This window comes from Acanthochromis polyacanthus, chromosome 10 (assembly GCF_021347895.1).
Source record: "Acanthochromis polyacanthus isolate Apoly-LR-REF ecotype Palm Island chromosome 10, KAUST_Apoly_ChrSc, whole genome shotgun sequence".
NCBI classification, from domain to species: domain Eukaryota; kingdom Metazoa; phylum Chordata; class Actinopteri; family Pomacentridae; genus Acanthochromis; species Acanthochromis polyacanthus.
Genome location: NC_067122.1, coordinates 28,943,329 through 28,960,000, shown reverse-complemented (window position 1 = coordinate 28,960,000; position 16,672 = coordinate 28,943,329). Strand labels below are relative to the sequence as shown.

Genomic DNA, 16,672 nt, shown 5'->3' with positions numbered 1-16,672 from the left:
CAGGGATGATTCAAACCGTATTCTGCTACTGGGCTTTTTTTCCAAGTTAAAGATGTTACCCAACAAACATAGTATGTTGTGCGAGCCTGAGCAGCTCAAACACAGACGGTCTTTTTCTTCAAGCACAGCTGCTAGTTATGTTTTGAGATTGAAAACATGTTTACATAAAAGACTCACTTCTCGAGAAGCTGTACGCCACTTTGACAGCATGAAGAATGTAATTTGATATGCTTATTTCCAGGAAAAGGTACTAACGGTTACTGACTTTATATAGCCTTCCAAAGAAAAGGCTGAACCATGTGAAAGTAGTGAAACAAAAGCTTGAATGAATTACACAACAACATAACAGTCTGCTGTCATACAGTTCATGAGGGTTAACACTGTAAAATATCATATAATGATTTAATGGAATCCATTACTCTTTCCTTGATAACTTCATGTAAGTTTTATTAAATTTAAATTTCTATTATTTTCAGACCATTAGAGAACTTATAAGCATGAGCTGTATGAGACTAAAACGGGTTCCATTCACTCGAATAATTAAAGAAAGTGTTTTATCTGCTTCTTGTTTTTCCATGTGGTTTTTCCATATTGCTCAGGCTGCATGTTTGGACTCGTCAGGCTGCAGATCATAAAAACTGCCTTCTGCATCTAACTGTATTTGGTTGGTCATGCATGAAATCAGTCACATGTAGCCAAAAAAAACAACCACTTTAAAAACAGCTTGTGTAATCTTAATCTTAACTCATCTTTATGTTTTTTAATATGTCCACAAATGTCAATTTATTGCCAAGAGTTGCTCTAACGGTCTGCTTCGTGGTCAAAACAGTGATCCCAACTACTCTACTTCTACTAAGCTAAGGTCTAGGCTATGATTAATTTATAAGATAAAAATAAGATTATCTTTTATTATTTCCACAGCAGAGAAATCTGCAGTGCTACAGTGAAGGGGACAGTGTAAACAAGTAGGGAACATCTGTGGAAAATAAAAAATAAACCAAAACCACATATCTTGTTGACACTCACATGGACAGCTGCTGTTGCCACGGGTGTACTCCTTATAATACAATATTCTAGTTTGCTGTGGCTAGATATGGGCAGCTGTGGTTCATGTGGCCTATATATCATTAGCCAAGTTATTGGAATGTTGTGGCAAATCAGTGTACACCGCCCAATGACAAAATATATGTCTCTTCAATTCTAGCAGACTTTCTAATACTCACAGATGTGTCAAGTATAACATAATCCTAAGTACAAAGATTGTGGAGTGGTTTAAATAAAATTTAAAAAAAATATAGAAATTATGCCCGAATCACTGTTGCTGCCATGCATAAAACAATGCAGTAGTGATGAAAAAGATGGCTAGAATGTAGCTTTTCCTGTGTTAGAATTACAAATAAAAAGTTGTTGTTGAAAAGTTGTTTGATTGTATGAGAAAATTCTGTTAATGATAAGCATTGTATTTATTTAACTCTTTAAAACTCATCAGCTTTAACACAGGCAGTGTAAAAATGATTTCCCCTGTATACACTCCTTGTCAAAAGTTTTAGGACACTTTCTCATTCAAATAAAGTAGAACCTGTCCTACAACTTTTGACAGGGGGTGTATCTACCAAATTTGGTACACATATGCAGCACATCAGGCTGAACAAAAAAGTCAGTGACAGCCACATTCCAAACCCAACAGTAAGTGAGCTATTTTGCGTTGAATGTCAGATTTTTCCCATTTTTCATTTTTTTCTAGAGCGAACTCCTCCTCGGGGGAAACTCCAATTCACCTCAAATTCGGCCAGTACATACAGGAGGCCTTAATGATCCAAAGTTATTAAAATCTTTTTCCAAAGTCAAAGGGCGTGTCCGTGGCGGCCTCTGGAATTTTGATCCTTCGCCATGAAATTTCAAATGCTGTGTGAATGCCCTGAACCTGCTCCAATCTGCCTGAAACTTTACATGTATGATCAGAGTCCTGCCCTGATCACATCCACATGATGAAATACACCCCCTGTCAAAAGTTGTAGGACAGGTTCTACTTTATTTGAATGAGACAGTGTCCTAAAACTTTTGACAGGGGGTGTATATTTCAAATTATACACAGTTTGAAAGCACAAAGCGTCACAATTTAAAGTGTCAACCACTTTAATTCCAATGCCACAGCAGGAAAAGCTCCTCAGTATGTTATATTTGCAAATATACCACAAAAATGATTGTATGTAAGAGGCACATATTTAAAGATGGTGTAGTTGAAGGGATACTAATGTTAGTCTGCAAGGGGCTGTGGTCCGACAGATAAGGTTTAGGAGTTAGTGGTCGGAAACTATTTAATCCCAAATCATTCCCTTTGCTCTCCATGTTTAACACAATATTCCCAGCACCATCATCCAAACACCAAAATGAGGAAATAACTTCTAGAGACTCCAGAGGAAGCAGCTGTTCTCAACACTTTAACATTTTTTCTCAGATACTTTAAGTTTATTTTACTTTAATATGTGGCCTATGTGTGCGGAAGTTTTCATTTGTCCAAAAATCTCAACAAATGAGACACAAAATGACCACTGCAGCACATCAGCTTCTGTTCTGTTGTGAAACACTTCTGCTGACAGCAGCTGAGCATCAAGCCAATGACACCTAAAAATACATAATGCTAAATTTGTCATAAAAATATCATTGCTCTCGAGTCAGAACTTCCTCTTTCACAAATATTTGCTCTCCCCTTTCAGCTCTACCTTCCCACCACTCCCCCTCTCTCTTTGTCACACCCTGCATTTACCGTGACTCACATCAGCTTACAGAGAGCAAAATTTAAGTGAAATAGAAACTGAAAGTGTTGGATAAAAAGAAGGGTGGACAGAGGAAAAGAGGAGGAGAGATAAAGGGAGAGCAACAGACAAAGGAAATCTCTCCATATCAGATCGCAGCAAGCACACCAAGGTGAGTCTCTGCAAGCATGTCTTTGTCTCGTCTATTTGTAAAATGTACTTTTAGTGGAGTTAAACAATCTACTGCAGTTTATATTGTAAATGAATACTGGGAGTTTTCCCTCCTTTGCAGACTGAATAAGACATCATGAGTGACACAGATCTGACTTTGATAGAAGAAGAGGACTTCTACTTTTATTAAGTTATATATGACCTTATTGTGTCTTGCTGCATTGTGGTTAAACTCTAAAGCTATTTGAATGAATTTAACAAACATTTTTCACAAAGGTCATAATATGGGTTTTACCGTTATTTTCATACAGCTTCATCAAATACACTGATGATGTGAAAGCAAACTCAGTTTTTAACTCAAAGCTTATCAGTAGCTTAGACTGGTTTCACTTTGGGAGTCTATGTGTGTGTAACAGTGAAAGAATGTTATTCCAGTGAGACAAGCCCTTTTTAATTTGTAGCGGTAGCAGCAACTGTAGTCATCAAGGGTTGCTTTATGACTGGTGTTCCCATCAAGTCATTGTCACTCCTAGCAATGCTAATCGAAGATATCTACAACATTTCTCACTAGTCTAAATTTTACTTCTGGAAAAATTCATTGTAAAAAGGTAACTAGTCAAGTTTTACCACTGACTTCTATTCACCACTCAGCTGCAAATGTCTATAATTCAGTTTTGCATGTTATAATTCTAACTCCATAATCTAATTTTGACCAGCAGCAGCTCTAATAAAAGATATCTACAATTTACCTCTCAGAAGTCAATTCTTATTGTGGACATCTACAATTGTTCTTACATTATGGATATCTTATATGGAATCTAAAGTAAAACGCTGACCAGTCAAAATGAAATTATTGATATGTCTGCTAGAAAATGTAGCATTTTAGATATCTGATAAATGAAAATTATATTCATACTAGTAACAGTTATATGTGAGATAATGATTACTTTCAGTACGAGTCAGAGTTGAATTTTAGATATAAAATCAAGAATTTGTACAATTCAAATGTTGTTTATATCTTCAACAATACATATTGAAATGACTATGCAAATCAGGGCAGCAAATGTCAAACACGCATTTCAGATGAGTTACAGTCATTTTTAACATTTAGACGTTCAACAGTAGATCTGTAATCACCGTACTCACGAGTGAACTAGAAAAGCACTCGGAGAGCGCATACCTCTGCCATGCCGTTTGTCTGTCTGTCCGTCTGTGTGTCCGTCTGTGTGTGTGTGTGTGTGTGTGTGTGTGTGTGTGTGTGTGTGTCTGTCTGTTTGTCTGTTAACAGCATAACTCAAAAAGTCATGGACGGATTTTCACCAAATTTTTACAGGATGTCTGGAAGAGCAAGAGTAAGAATCGATTAGATTTTGGAGGCAATCCGAATCACCGTCTGGATCCAGGAATTTTTTGAAGGTCGAAGGACAATTGAGAGATGGCCGCCAAATTTGTAATTTGATGAAAATCCGTCCATGACTTTTTGAGTTATGCTGTTAACAGACAAACAGACAGACAGACAGACAGACACACACACACACACACACACACACACACACACACACACACACACACACACACACACACACACACACACACACACACACACACACACACACACACACACACACACAGACGGACAGACAAACAAACTCCGGTGATTACATAACCTCCTGGCGGAGGTAACAAGGAATTAGTGACATCTACAATAAAATTCTGGACATGTGTAAATCAGGTTTGGCTACTAGAAATGTAATTTCAGCATGTGAAAATGTATATTTAGCAGGAGTTTATATGTTTGTCTGGACAGATTTTGTCATTGCACCACAGCTGTGCATGATACTGTCAGAAAACTTTGATATGTTTTAACATAAAGTCTTTACATAGAGTATGTAAAGAGAAAGCATACACATTACACACAGTGATACACTAATGGGTAAAAATACACAGTCCTAGATGAGCAAGTTATGATTTGGAACTTGTAGTTTTGAAAATCAAAGACAGTACAGAAACCTCTGGCGGCCTCTGGAATTTTGATCCTTCGCAATGAAATTTCAAATGCTGTGTGAATGCCCTGAACCTGCTCCAATCTGCCTGAAACTTTACATGTATGATCAGAGTCCTGCCCTGATCACATCCACATGATGAAATACACCCCCTGTCAAAAGTAGTAGGACAGGTTCTACTTTATTTGAATGAGACAGTATCCTAAAACTTTTGACAGGTGGCGTATCTGGTTTCTTATAAGTGCTCCCTAAACACTCTCTCACTCTTCCTGACAGATGCAAAACCTCAGAGATCAAGAAGCTCTAATTCCTCAGCCTCGTATGAATTTGCCTAAGGTGTGTGCTGCAGCACTTGCTGCCATGACGACAGCTAGCATTGTGGTTTTGTCTCCTGAAAGGATGTTTGGCTGGGTTGCCATGGCAGCACTCATCCTGACCCTTGGCCCTTTACTGCATGGGCTCTGTCTGTTGTCAGAGGAAATGCTGCACCATTACAACACGAGGTGAGTGAAAAAGTGTGGTGGTGTTCATGTGTGTTATCAGTTCAGATAAACAGGAGAGTTTATAACTTGTTTAGAGCTGTTTAACGAATATTTCTGGGCGCTTATTACTCCTGTCACATTTTTAATTGCAATATAAAGTCATGCACCTCTATAGAAACAGGATAACCATGGCTAGAAGTAGAGAGAACTCAAAAATATCTTTTGTGCCCTAAGACACAGTTTAAATGCCATAAATCAAAAAACTAGAGTTGAACTTCTTTGACCATTTATTTAAAAAAAATGGAAAAACCTGTAATTAGCATGTATAACAATTTCCCAAGTGCCCCCATGTGTTACCAATACTGAAATGAAATGTTGCCACACACTATAGATATTTTACTACTTACATTTGTAATTTGTTACCCTACTTATCCTACTCTACCTGCTTTGTGTAAACACAGTGAACATTTCCCAGAATTGTTGTCATGTCACTGCTGGTCACAGTTGATCGACTAATGACTTAACTACTGCACGACAGGAATGCACAATTTTTGTTTTTCACCATGCATTTTTAGTGCAAACATTTAGTTTGTGACAACTGTTTTTAATTGGACAAGTAGAAAAAAGTAAGTTGAATAAAATATCAAGACTGTAAGCTTAGTGCTTACTCATCACAGAGGAGTAAAAGCTAGAGGACTGTTTTAACTGTAGAAAATCCAATATTTCCCTGTTTTTACACTTTAAAAAGATCTGCTCATAATGACAATTACTAACATAGAACTTCCAGATAAGAGTAGACAGTTGTTTTCAATTAAAATACATTTAAAACTTGCCATGTAATACGTATTAAACACCCAACAGCAGGCAGGCAAAGTAGTGACTGACTGGTGAACGTAGCATTATATTTTTCAGTTAAAGATATTTCTGTCATCAGTAAGTCGAGAGCAGTAGAGACAATGAGATGTCTGCTGACTTTCTATGGAAATATACTGTGTATATCGTACTAATTATTGTTAATCTAATTAAAAGTATGTTTCCTGTATTAACGTCACTGTCTCTAACTGATAATGTTAAAGCTAAAAGGGTAAATATTGAGCAAATTTCCATTGATTAGGCATCTAAAAGAACACTAAATGGTACCATTACCTTGGCTAAATCAGGTTTAATTTGGTTTAAAAGATCCCACCGAGCTACTTTTTCAACATCATTTCAACTGCTATACATTTAATCATACATATTGAAATGACAGTAACAATTTGCAAGGGGGAGCTGTATTTAGCTGGATATATTGAAGGTGATGTGAGAGCTACGATATAACCACAATGTTGAAATCAGACCTCATGTTCTGTGGGTAAAATGCCAAACCAAGCATCCATCACTACAGACATATTAACCGGGTCAACAGCACCTCCTTCCCTCTCTGTTCTGTTCAGGTATCGAGGCCGAGCATTTCTGAGCCACATGCTGCCAGCCTGTGGTTTTGGGTGTAAGTCACTGCTTGCTGCAGGGCTGGCAGCCCTCGTGTTGTACTTGGTCGGACACCCTCTGCCAGACAATAACCAATTCTGGAAACTCCTTTTCTTGGTCTCTGTTCATTACCCGCTATTGAAAAGCCTCGGAATCCTGGTGAGGAGCTGACACACGAATATCTTTCCTGTACTGAGGCTTCTTTTCCTATAAGAGAATTAGCTTTAGGGCAACAAAGTGAAAACCAAAAGTCTATGAAACTTTAAATTCACATAAGGAGACTTCCCACTGCAGTAACTTGGTTCAGGAACCATTCAGCCTTTCTTTCTCCACTGTGGTGTAGAATCCGATACTTTGACCACGATGTTGACTCTGTATGCACCAAAACAGCAACAAATCTGTTGATAACTACTATTTAACATTGGTTACAGGACGTAATTACAGTTCTATGAGCATGCTGCAAAGAGAACAATGGAGGTTTCCATATTTTGGCCTCCATGCAAAATGTTATGTTGCTGAGGGGAATGGTTGAGAGAAAATGACTGCTATTTGATGAGAGGGAAAGAAAACAAAAGAGGGAAAGAGAAAGTGGCACATTGCCTCTCCAAGTTTTACAATACAGCATCAGCAGTTTTTGAGGGCCACCCAATAGTATGTTCTAGAGGAGGTACGTACATCTCCCCTGAAAACAGCCCTGAAAAAGCTTATACAGCCTATACTTTCATTTAGATTTTATTTACTAGTTTGCTGCTGGGGTTAATAAAAGATCTACGAAAAATGTGGTCTTCATCCTTTGTGCCACACAAAACATCCTGAGTTTGGGATCCTCTTTAAGTTGCAGTAATGTGTGAATGCCACATTAACTCACAGTGTTACCTGCAGCATTAGTGGAGGACAATGTTGAAGTAAATTAAAATGCTTTGCTAACTTAAGGTAAGACATTGTCACCAATTACATTTAAAGGCATGTATTCTGAACCTGTAGTGAAATATATATTAAAAATAACCATTCCCACACTGCTTTACATACACTCAACAGCGCCCTCCAAAGTAAGCTCACATTCTGCTAGTAGAAAACTTACTAAAGTAACATTTCAGCCGACTTTAAGTCTACGTTTGAAGAGAATTCTACAACTACATCAAATTAACCTGGAAAGTCTGTGCTGAGTGAATCTGAATTTCTTCACACACCTGATGAATTTACATCACTGGGTTTTCTGGTTCACCAAGCTTACTGTATGTTTGTATCTCAGAGTAACATGGCAGAAGTGGAAATAGTAGAAGATGACTATACTTAAGAAGAACCAGTGTCTATGTAAGAACATTTCCTGAAGCATCAGTTGATTCTAATTGATATGGCATTTCTGGAGTAAAAATAGACTTAAAATAGGCTATGTCTTCATCAGCAAGAATGACCGTGGCTCTCATGCTGTTCTCAACGAACCGCTGCATCTTTTTTTTTAAAAAAGCTCACTTTCCCCTCAGATTTCTTATAGAAACTGGCAGCGTCATAGATTCAGATCCAACTCGAGCTTGAGTGTTGCATTTGCACCGAATTCAATCTAAAAGTTAGTTATTTTATTTTATTCTACATTCCTATGTTTCCTCAGTTTGGGGCCGTCTGCATCTGGGGCTGTGGTTGGCTCTTGGTCCGGTGACGCCGACTTGGGATCCACTCTGGCGTTTTGGGAGGTGGGGAGGCTTCTGCCTTTCCCTCTGCTCCTGCCATGGTGCACCCTAGGCTGGTGTTTGGGCTGTCGGCGTCTGCTGCCCCGGGTGCAGATGGCTCTTAAAGATGGTGTTTCCTTGACCTGGTTCCTCTGTGCTCAGCCAACCCATGTTGTTATGTTTGTATTTTATCTAGACGGGTGGATGGGGGGGGTGGGTTCTTTGGGAAAGCGCGTGTGGGTGTGCGTGTGTGTGTCTGTTTTATTCTCTGTGTATTTTATTCTATGTAAAGCACTTTGTGCTGCATTTCTAATGTATGAAAAGTGCTTTATAAATAAAGATTGATTGATTGATTGATTGATTGATTGATTGATTAATAAAAATATACAATCTAAAAATATATATTCGTCCTACATAGAGAAAGGGCAGCTTGGGTGCAGGGATGTCCTTTTCTTTTGTCTGACACCTTTTGCAAGGTGTCAGGTGGCCCATGAGTGGAGGTGTGGCAATGTGACATCCTTCTCACTGTTTCTGTGATGGGTGTACAGGGTCCATCGGAGGTGGAAGTGTCAGACATCTGTGAGGGAAGGAAGATGAACGTCGCCCACGGCCTGGCCTGGTCCTTCTACCTGGGATACCTGCGACTGGTGCTGCCATGTCAGTAACAGCAACACACACACACACCAGAGATGTCTACTGTGTCCTATATGCACAGCCTACAGATACTAGATCTGAATGACTTAAAGTGTATGTTTCTGTGTTTATATCCAGATTTGGAAGATTCAATCGCAGCCTTTCGTGCCACACATCAGTACAGCAGTGCCCGTTGGGGTCGCGGCTCCAGGAAGCTCCTAATCCTCGTCCCTCTCAATGCCAACATCTCACACAAGCTGGAAGACGAGGACGACAACATCCGTTTCTATGACAACCTCCCAAACAACGAGATAGACAGGGCAGGAGTCCGTGGGCGGGTCTATAAGCACAGTGTCTACAGAGTACTGGATGAGAATGGGGAGGTAGGCGAGGATGTAAACTGAGATTGTACTGCATGTATACTTCTGCTCCAAGGTCATTTTTCAGCAGGTAATCCGTATCAGATGACATTTAGATGCTAAAACTTCTTTCACGTTCAGCTGAAAAATATGCAGACAGCATTAAATAAAGTAATCAGAGATGCTGCTGTTTGAAAGCTGGAAGCTACTCGTACTGTAATTCAACTCGGCTTCGGTCTTGTTGTCGCCAGTGTGGGCTGTGAAAGGCTCAGTGTGCTGATATTTTCTCCTTTGATCAGATTTGTAAGGACTGCACAGCCTGAATGCAACAGAAGGAGAGTCACGTAAAGTGACAGACTCAAGGGGCTGTGTCTGTATATATATAATTTTTTCTCTCAATATTTTAAGATGGCTTGTCAATGTGCTCCATATTCAATGTATTTGATGTAGCAAATTTAACGCTGGCTGCATTAAAAACCAGCTCTGTCGTTTAGTCAAGGGAAAGGCAGTTTGGGGCTGCATGAAAGAGTGCTGAGTTGCATGTAAGACCAAAAATAGCCACCAGCTATTTCAAAGTGATTACAAGGATGATGTTACGGCCTTATTTTACTGTTGGAGATATTACACAGAGCAGACATAGTGTTCACTCGGTCACTGTGTTCCTTGGCGGAGTAAAGTAAACTTATTGTGGTTGTTTTCATTGTAGATTATTCTGATAACCACATTTTCAACCACCATGTCAGAAAGTAGAAATAAATATCTATCCCAGTGTCCCAGAGTTCAAAGTGGCATCTTCAAACATGTCCTAATACTGGCCCAAAACCCAGATATATCAAATTTAAGATCATATAAATCAGAGAAAAGCAGCAACTTGCCACATTTAAAAGCATGCAAACAGATTTTGACTGAAAACTAGTTATTTAAACAGCTGTCATTTATTTTTATGCCCATAAACTAACCTATTTGAGCTGTTATATAATGATGCATTTATACTGTGCATCTCTATAATAAAATAGATACAGTTAGCTGAATTTGAACCAGCAAAGACTTCAAATACCTTAAGTCAATACAACAGGTGTATACTATTCTCGTGTTATATAAATGCATTTCCACAATAATATCAGTGTCATTGTCAATACCAGCTGATGAAGGCTTTGAAATGAAATATTGACATTGACACACACAATGCCTGTCAAGGTAAAAGTTCACAGTTTTGCTTGAAAATGTTACATAAAAATAAATATAGCATTTTACATGCAAGTTGAATTAGTTTTTGTGTGTGTAAAGCATTGCATATTATGCACCTCACCTGCTAAGAGTAGGCGCAATAATATGTTAATTCCACTAAGGGAAACAAGAACTGATGTTCTCTGCAATTAGGTGGAAAAAATATGTACATGTATCAGGAATCTGCCAAACGAGTTGCAAAATATCTACACATTGGACATCAGCAAAATCCACTATTGTGTATACCTAAAATAAACAAAGAATAATATTAACGGGAGACTACATAACTTTTGAGACAAGCAGATGTTAGAAAACGCGGTCATAGTAGCTTCTGTCTGGACAAAGTTAAATAGTATCCCTTTAAATCAACGTTTTCATGATAATATTTACTTCCATTACTTCATCAGCTGTCTGAGTACAGACAGACAAAAAACCCTCTGAAGTCAGTATTTGGTTTGTCTTCTCTGGGCTGCTGTATAAACATGGTGAAACTAGCTTTTTCCTATTTTCAGGTGATGATACATCAAAGAAAACACAATTATGAAAACTGTATTCTATTCCTTCTAACAGACACCCATAAATCCTAGTCCTACACAATGGTCCCTTAAGTAACTGTCTGAGCCTGAACACTAGGAGTAACTGAGATCTGACTGCTTTACTTTCAAGACTGATAACTCTGTTTGCAAATTCCTTAGTTAAAATGTATTTTTACGCAGTACAGGACACAGTGCTTTGGTATTTTTGTCTTTAACACATTCTGAGACTGTAAAGAAACACTGAAACTTGTGACGCCTTTCCATCACTGATGATGTGTACTTTAAGATGCAAAAATAAGACATGCTAGAGAATAGTACGTCACCTCCAACCTCCCATAGCACAGATTTAATACCACCTGCTGGTTAAACCTGAGAATTCACCAGTAGAAAGCTGATTCATTAAAGCACAGTAACAGCACCATCTACCTGTCAAACACAGCAATCAAACATGTCTGGAACTGTGCTACAAGCTTTTAAAGGATTATCTTTCAGGAAATGTACCTTCCCCCGAGTGTCTGTTTTTGTTAATGCATGTGTGTGTGTGTTAACAGGGCCATGAGTGTGTGGTGGAATATGCTACGCCTATGCTGACGCTCTACAGCATGTCTCAGGAGAGCAGCGCCGGCTTTGGGGAGCCCGAGCGCAGACAGCAGGTCCTGCTCTTCTACAGAACCCTGCAGGACATCCTGGAGCACTCACTGGAGTGTCGCAACCGCTACAAGCTCATCCTGCTCGATGGTAAGAAGACAGTCAAATATCTGTGTGTGTGTGTGTGTGTGTGTGTGTGTGTGTGTGTGTGTGTGTGTGTGTGTGTGTGTGTGTGTGTGTGTGTGTGTGTGTGTGAACTTTCTACACACCTAACAGCATGACACAGGCTGCTTTTAGCGGGATTTTAGCTTTTAGCTTATCCCCTTCCCCACAAGGATTGACAATCAGGATTTGTGTATTTATAGATGCTTTTACAATTTCTGTGTTTTTAAAGATGATACACGGCGGTCTCACACTGCGCAGTGTAAAGCTGATATGAAGTAGGTCAGAGTTTCTGGGTTTGGTCCAATTAACAGCAGCCTCATATGAACTTTTAGTTTTTTGTTTCATCACTTATACACTCTGTCAATTTCATGGTTTGCCACTAATTTAATGACCATGACCTTTTGAAAAGAAGTGTAAAAACAGTGAGGATTATTAGACGCATGGTGGTAAGAAAATGACCACAGATCATGTGATCTTCTTTTTCTTCTAGATGAACAACATGACGACCCTCACTATTTGTCCAAGACCATCCTCAGACACATAGAGCAGCAGGAGAGAGAGGAGTTCTGTGTCACTCCACCTCCTCTCCAGGAGATGGTACACCCGCTATCAAACAGTTCAAGTGCCCCGCCAAGTGCACCGCCCATGGACGGTAACTGGCACCACCACCCAGAGCACCACCCAGAGCCGATGAGCAGGGAGCCCACACTCATGTTCAGTCTAGAAAAACCTCAGCCCCTGAAGGGACCTGTTGAGAACAGCGACTACTAGCAGAGAGAAACAGAGGCACAGAGAGAGTAGTGTAGAAACACACACACCTCCCACAACTGTCACTGTATTCCTATTCTGTAATACTATACTCTTGTATCTTCTTATAGCAACCAAACAGATTAATGATTTTATAAATTGAGTCTAGGCCTGATTTCAGATGAAAAGAATAAATTTATGTGTAGAATAGTCATGTTTGATTTTTCTTTCTGAGTAATACATGGTTTGGAGAATGAGCAAGTTTAGACATTAAGATTCATGCAATATAATATTGTCAATGACTACCAGAAACTACACGGCCTGCCTGCTATGTTTAGAAAATGTCCTGGTGAACAGTGTAGATTAGACATTTAAACAATATGCGTACAGTGGAAAAACCCTGCCCAGATTGTTCAGTGCATTTAGAGTGAACCTTGCTTTAGTGCTGAGGAAATGTTGCAACTCCAAGGAAATAGTTCATCTTTCTCCTTTGGAGAACAGGATGTGATCTTTCTACCCAATTAAAATAGTTCAAACTAACAGCCTGGAGCCGAGCAAAGGCTGTATGACGTCTTGTGCTGCCTCTGTTTCTATCTCGGTTTAGCTGGCATGTTCTTTGCAGTTTTTTGTGTTTTTTTTAGGTTTACTTTATAATCCCTGTTATCTTTAAAAGACAGTTTAAATGCAAACATTTTCCAGCAATAAATGGTTGAATTCATGCAAATTTGGCCACAAATTATGTTAAAGTGTATTTTTTGGTTGTTTAAAATGCCATTTGTTTCAATAATTGTAAATAAAGAGCAGAATGTGGAAGAGCATGATCACTGTGGAAGGGAAATGTGTGTTCATTGTGGGTCAAGGAGGGTCACATAGATCAGCACCCTAAAATATGAACTCAAGATGAAAACAACATATGTTACTGAGCAAATTTCATTACAATAACACAACTGGGATTTAGTTCTAAATCAACTAATGCAGAAATTGGAGTTTAAATTACACATAATAACAATGAATAATAATAAGAACAATAATATGCTGATGCATGTACCAACATTATTTCAACCAAACCCAACAACATGACATTAGCACCTTAAAAAGGTTAAGTTTTTTTTTAAATCTTGCAACCCCCCTTTTTAACTCAGCTGTTAATAACAGGTCCCTAGAATGACTTTTTAAAATGAGAACAAAGAGGAAAAAAAGACATTGTACTTGATAAAGAAGAAGGGAGGAAGAGAGAAATGTGTTTGTGCCTGTGTAAACAAGCAAGTTGTCACAAGATACCTGAGTCTAAGCCTGTTTATCTGCATCTCACATGCGCGTGCACACACCTCATGACTGAGAGCGTTGCCCCTGAAACTGCTCTGCGAGGTTGCATCAGATATGTTTATAGCCTGCATGTGTTCTTGACCAGGGAGAGGTGAAGATAAGGACAGAGGGCTCTGATCCAAATCACACTGCATTATCAGCACAGTTAGTGAATACAGCATATCAAAATAGTTTATAACTTCATGGTAGCCTTGACAGGTTAAAAGCGAGAAGCTCTCTAAGCTGGCTGCTGTAAACCCAAGCAGGGACAACAGGAAAATAAACTCTGCTACACTTATTGTGTTACGAAAAAGCATTCAAATGAAACAGTCTTCTTTGGTAGAACTGAACAAGTAGACTCTACACTATATTGTTACAAGAACTTTTCTCAGATTGTTGGTTCTTGCTCCACATGAAGCCGATAGCCACGATAGACAGACCATTTCTCTGCTCCGCCTTTTAAGGAAAAAAGTTTTGAAATCTGTGTTTAAGATTATTGGAATTCAATAGCTTTAAAGTTCACCTGCTTTACCCCAGACTGTGTAAACTGTGATAATCCGGACACTAACTGTGTGCAACACAACATTTGAAGTCAAAATTTTACACTTCTCAGTACCGGCCATATGAATATGAGGATCTGTTGTAACGATCATACAATCACAATCAAAGTATGTTGTATTGGAGCCTATTAATTAAGGAGTTACTAGTTAATTACAGAGACTATAGACAAAAATAGTTGACATTTTAGATAAATGAGTAAACTCTGAGAGTTACATGTCACTGCAAAAATAAGACAAATCTTTATTTTCTCAGTTGCATATTGTCTAACATCAAATCTGGGTTTTCTCTGATTTTGAAAAGAAACAGTAGAAAACAACACCGTACAACACAAACTCAAAGGCATCAGTTTAGCTACAATAATCTGTAACAACACTGTAAACACTAAATACTGCACTTCAGAACTGTTGAGTAATAGCTGAGTGACTAATCTAGAATGAAAAAAAAGTCTCAACGCAGCACAGAGTGTACGCTAATATTTTGTCCTCATCAGGGTATTGATATGAATTTGTGTGTTTTGATCCCGTTCCCTCGTTGTCAGATAAGGATTTAAAAAGAACGACACACCCTCATAGCTGCAGACATGTGAGGTGTAGTTGTGGCTACAGCGACAAGTGACTGCTGGAGACATGTCAGACCTGTTTTCCACTGGACAACACAAAGCCCATGCTGCTGACATCAGCAGATAGATAGATGGTAAGGAGGGAAAAGCAACTGAGTTTACACACAGCAGCACACGGACTAAATGTAGAACAGAGAATATTTGTGGCCTGACCGCATCTGTACCAATAAAAAGTATTTGAGTTCATGGGAAAATATCACTACATCATCACATGTAATTCAAAATTGTAAGATTTGTGTAAAATGGGGTTTAAAAGGCTATCTATTTGACATAAAATTTGCAAATAAAAGTCTAAATTGAAATGGTTAAATAATAAGGAACACAAAAATGATGGTGTGTATCTTAGAAGAAAAAAAAAGCACAAACTCTGTAACTATTGGTTACGTAGTGACCATATACTGTCACCACATACTGTACTTCCCCTGCAGTTCCAGGCAAACATTTCCTTATTGGTGACTAGCGTTTCAAATGGCAGCAGTTAATCTGAACGTGATTGGTTAGCAGCTGTGATGTCACATCAGGGAAATTTCTTCAGAAGGTGACTCAGGTGTGTGAGGCTAGCCCGTAAAAGAACTACTCAGTGTCTGCTCTCATGTCACGTCAGCAGGGTGGCAACACTGTCAGGAGTTCCTTTATTTGTGTGTGGTGAACAATACACTGCTATATTTTCACTTCTGTGTTTCCTTGTGAATAAATATGCTTTCAGAGGCTTAAATGTAATGCACAGAATATGCCGTCTTTATATAGCACTCGTTTGGTGCTACAAAAGTACTGTTCAATGACATCAGGTGAAAAACGGTATAAAAAGTAATAATAAATTGCTCTTTTTTTTTTTTTTTTTTTTTTAACAAATATTCAGCGAGGCAACCAGGATCCAGTCTACAAGCATCCTTAAAGTTAATAAGAAACTGTAATTCTACTTGTGAGTCATAACCTTGAAGGTAGTGTCTACAGATACGGACCGTACCGTAGCCTGTGGCCTATGGATACGGCACTTTACCTTATCATAAATATTAATGAGACGTACATGAATATTAATGAGCCGGCTGATGAACGCGCTTTGTGATTGGCTGGTAATCCGACGTACATAAATATTAATGAGCCGGCTTGGTAATCCGAGTGATGAAGGCGCTTCCGTGATTCGAGATGAATCTGCCTGCCGAGCCTGTCATATCAGTCATCTGCTGTTCTCTTTTCTATCATGCATAATGTCTTATAAATATCATTATCTGACTTTTTCACGGCAGCGATTTGGGGGTTGAAATCAGAACTACTATTAAAAATAGCAAAACTTTTTATTCACGTGACCCTGTTCTAATAAAGCACAAACAGCAAACAAAACAAATGGCGGAACTAACAGCCAGCAAACTACAAGTATTTTTTTAT

General features: G+C 38.8%; 1 protein-coding gene across 1 annotated transcript; it reads left to right on the top strand.

Moving 5' to 3' along the window:
• Positions 1-5,206: 5,206 nt before the first annotated feature.
• sting1 (stimulator of interferon response cGAMP interactor 1) lies at positions 5,207-13,622 on the top strand. Its single transcript, XM_022202969.2, has 6 exons — positions 5,207-5,433; positions 6,846-7,038; positions 9,095-9,203; positions 9,318-9,562; positions 11,853-12,039; positions 12,545-13,622. Exons 1-6 carry the CDS (start codon positions 5,207-5,209, stop codon positions 12,823-12,825), a joined length of 1,242 nt encoding a protein of 413 aa, XP_022058661.1. The 3' UTR covers positions 12,826-13,622.
• The last annotated feature ends 3,050 nt before the right edge of the window (positions 13,623-16,672 follow it).

What these genes read in the sequence shown, in the direction of transcription:
- sting1 (XM_022202969.2), top strand. Translation starts at nt 5,207, where the DNA reads ATGCAAAACCTCAGAGATCAAGAAGCTCTAATTCCTCAGCCTCGTATG. An exon ending in TACTGGATGAGAATGGGGAG is followed by an intron (nt 9,563 to 11,852) that starts GTAGGCGAGGAT and finishes GTGTGTTAACAG; the next exon opens with GGCCATGAGTGTGTGGTGGA. An exon ending in CAAGCTCATCCTGCTCGATG is followed by an intron (nt 12,040 to 12,544) that starts GTAAGAAGACAG and finishes TTTTTCTTCTAG; the next exon opens with ATGAACAACATGACGACCCT.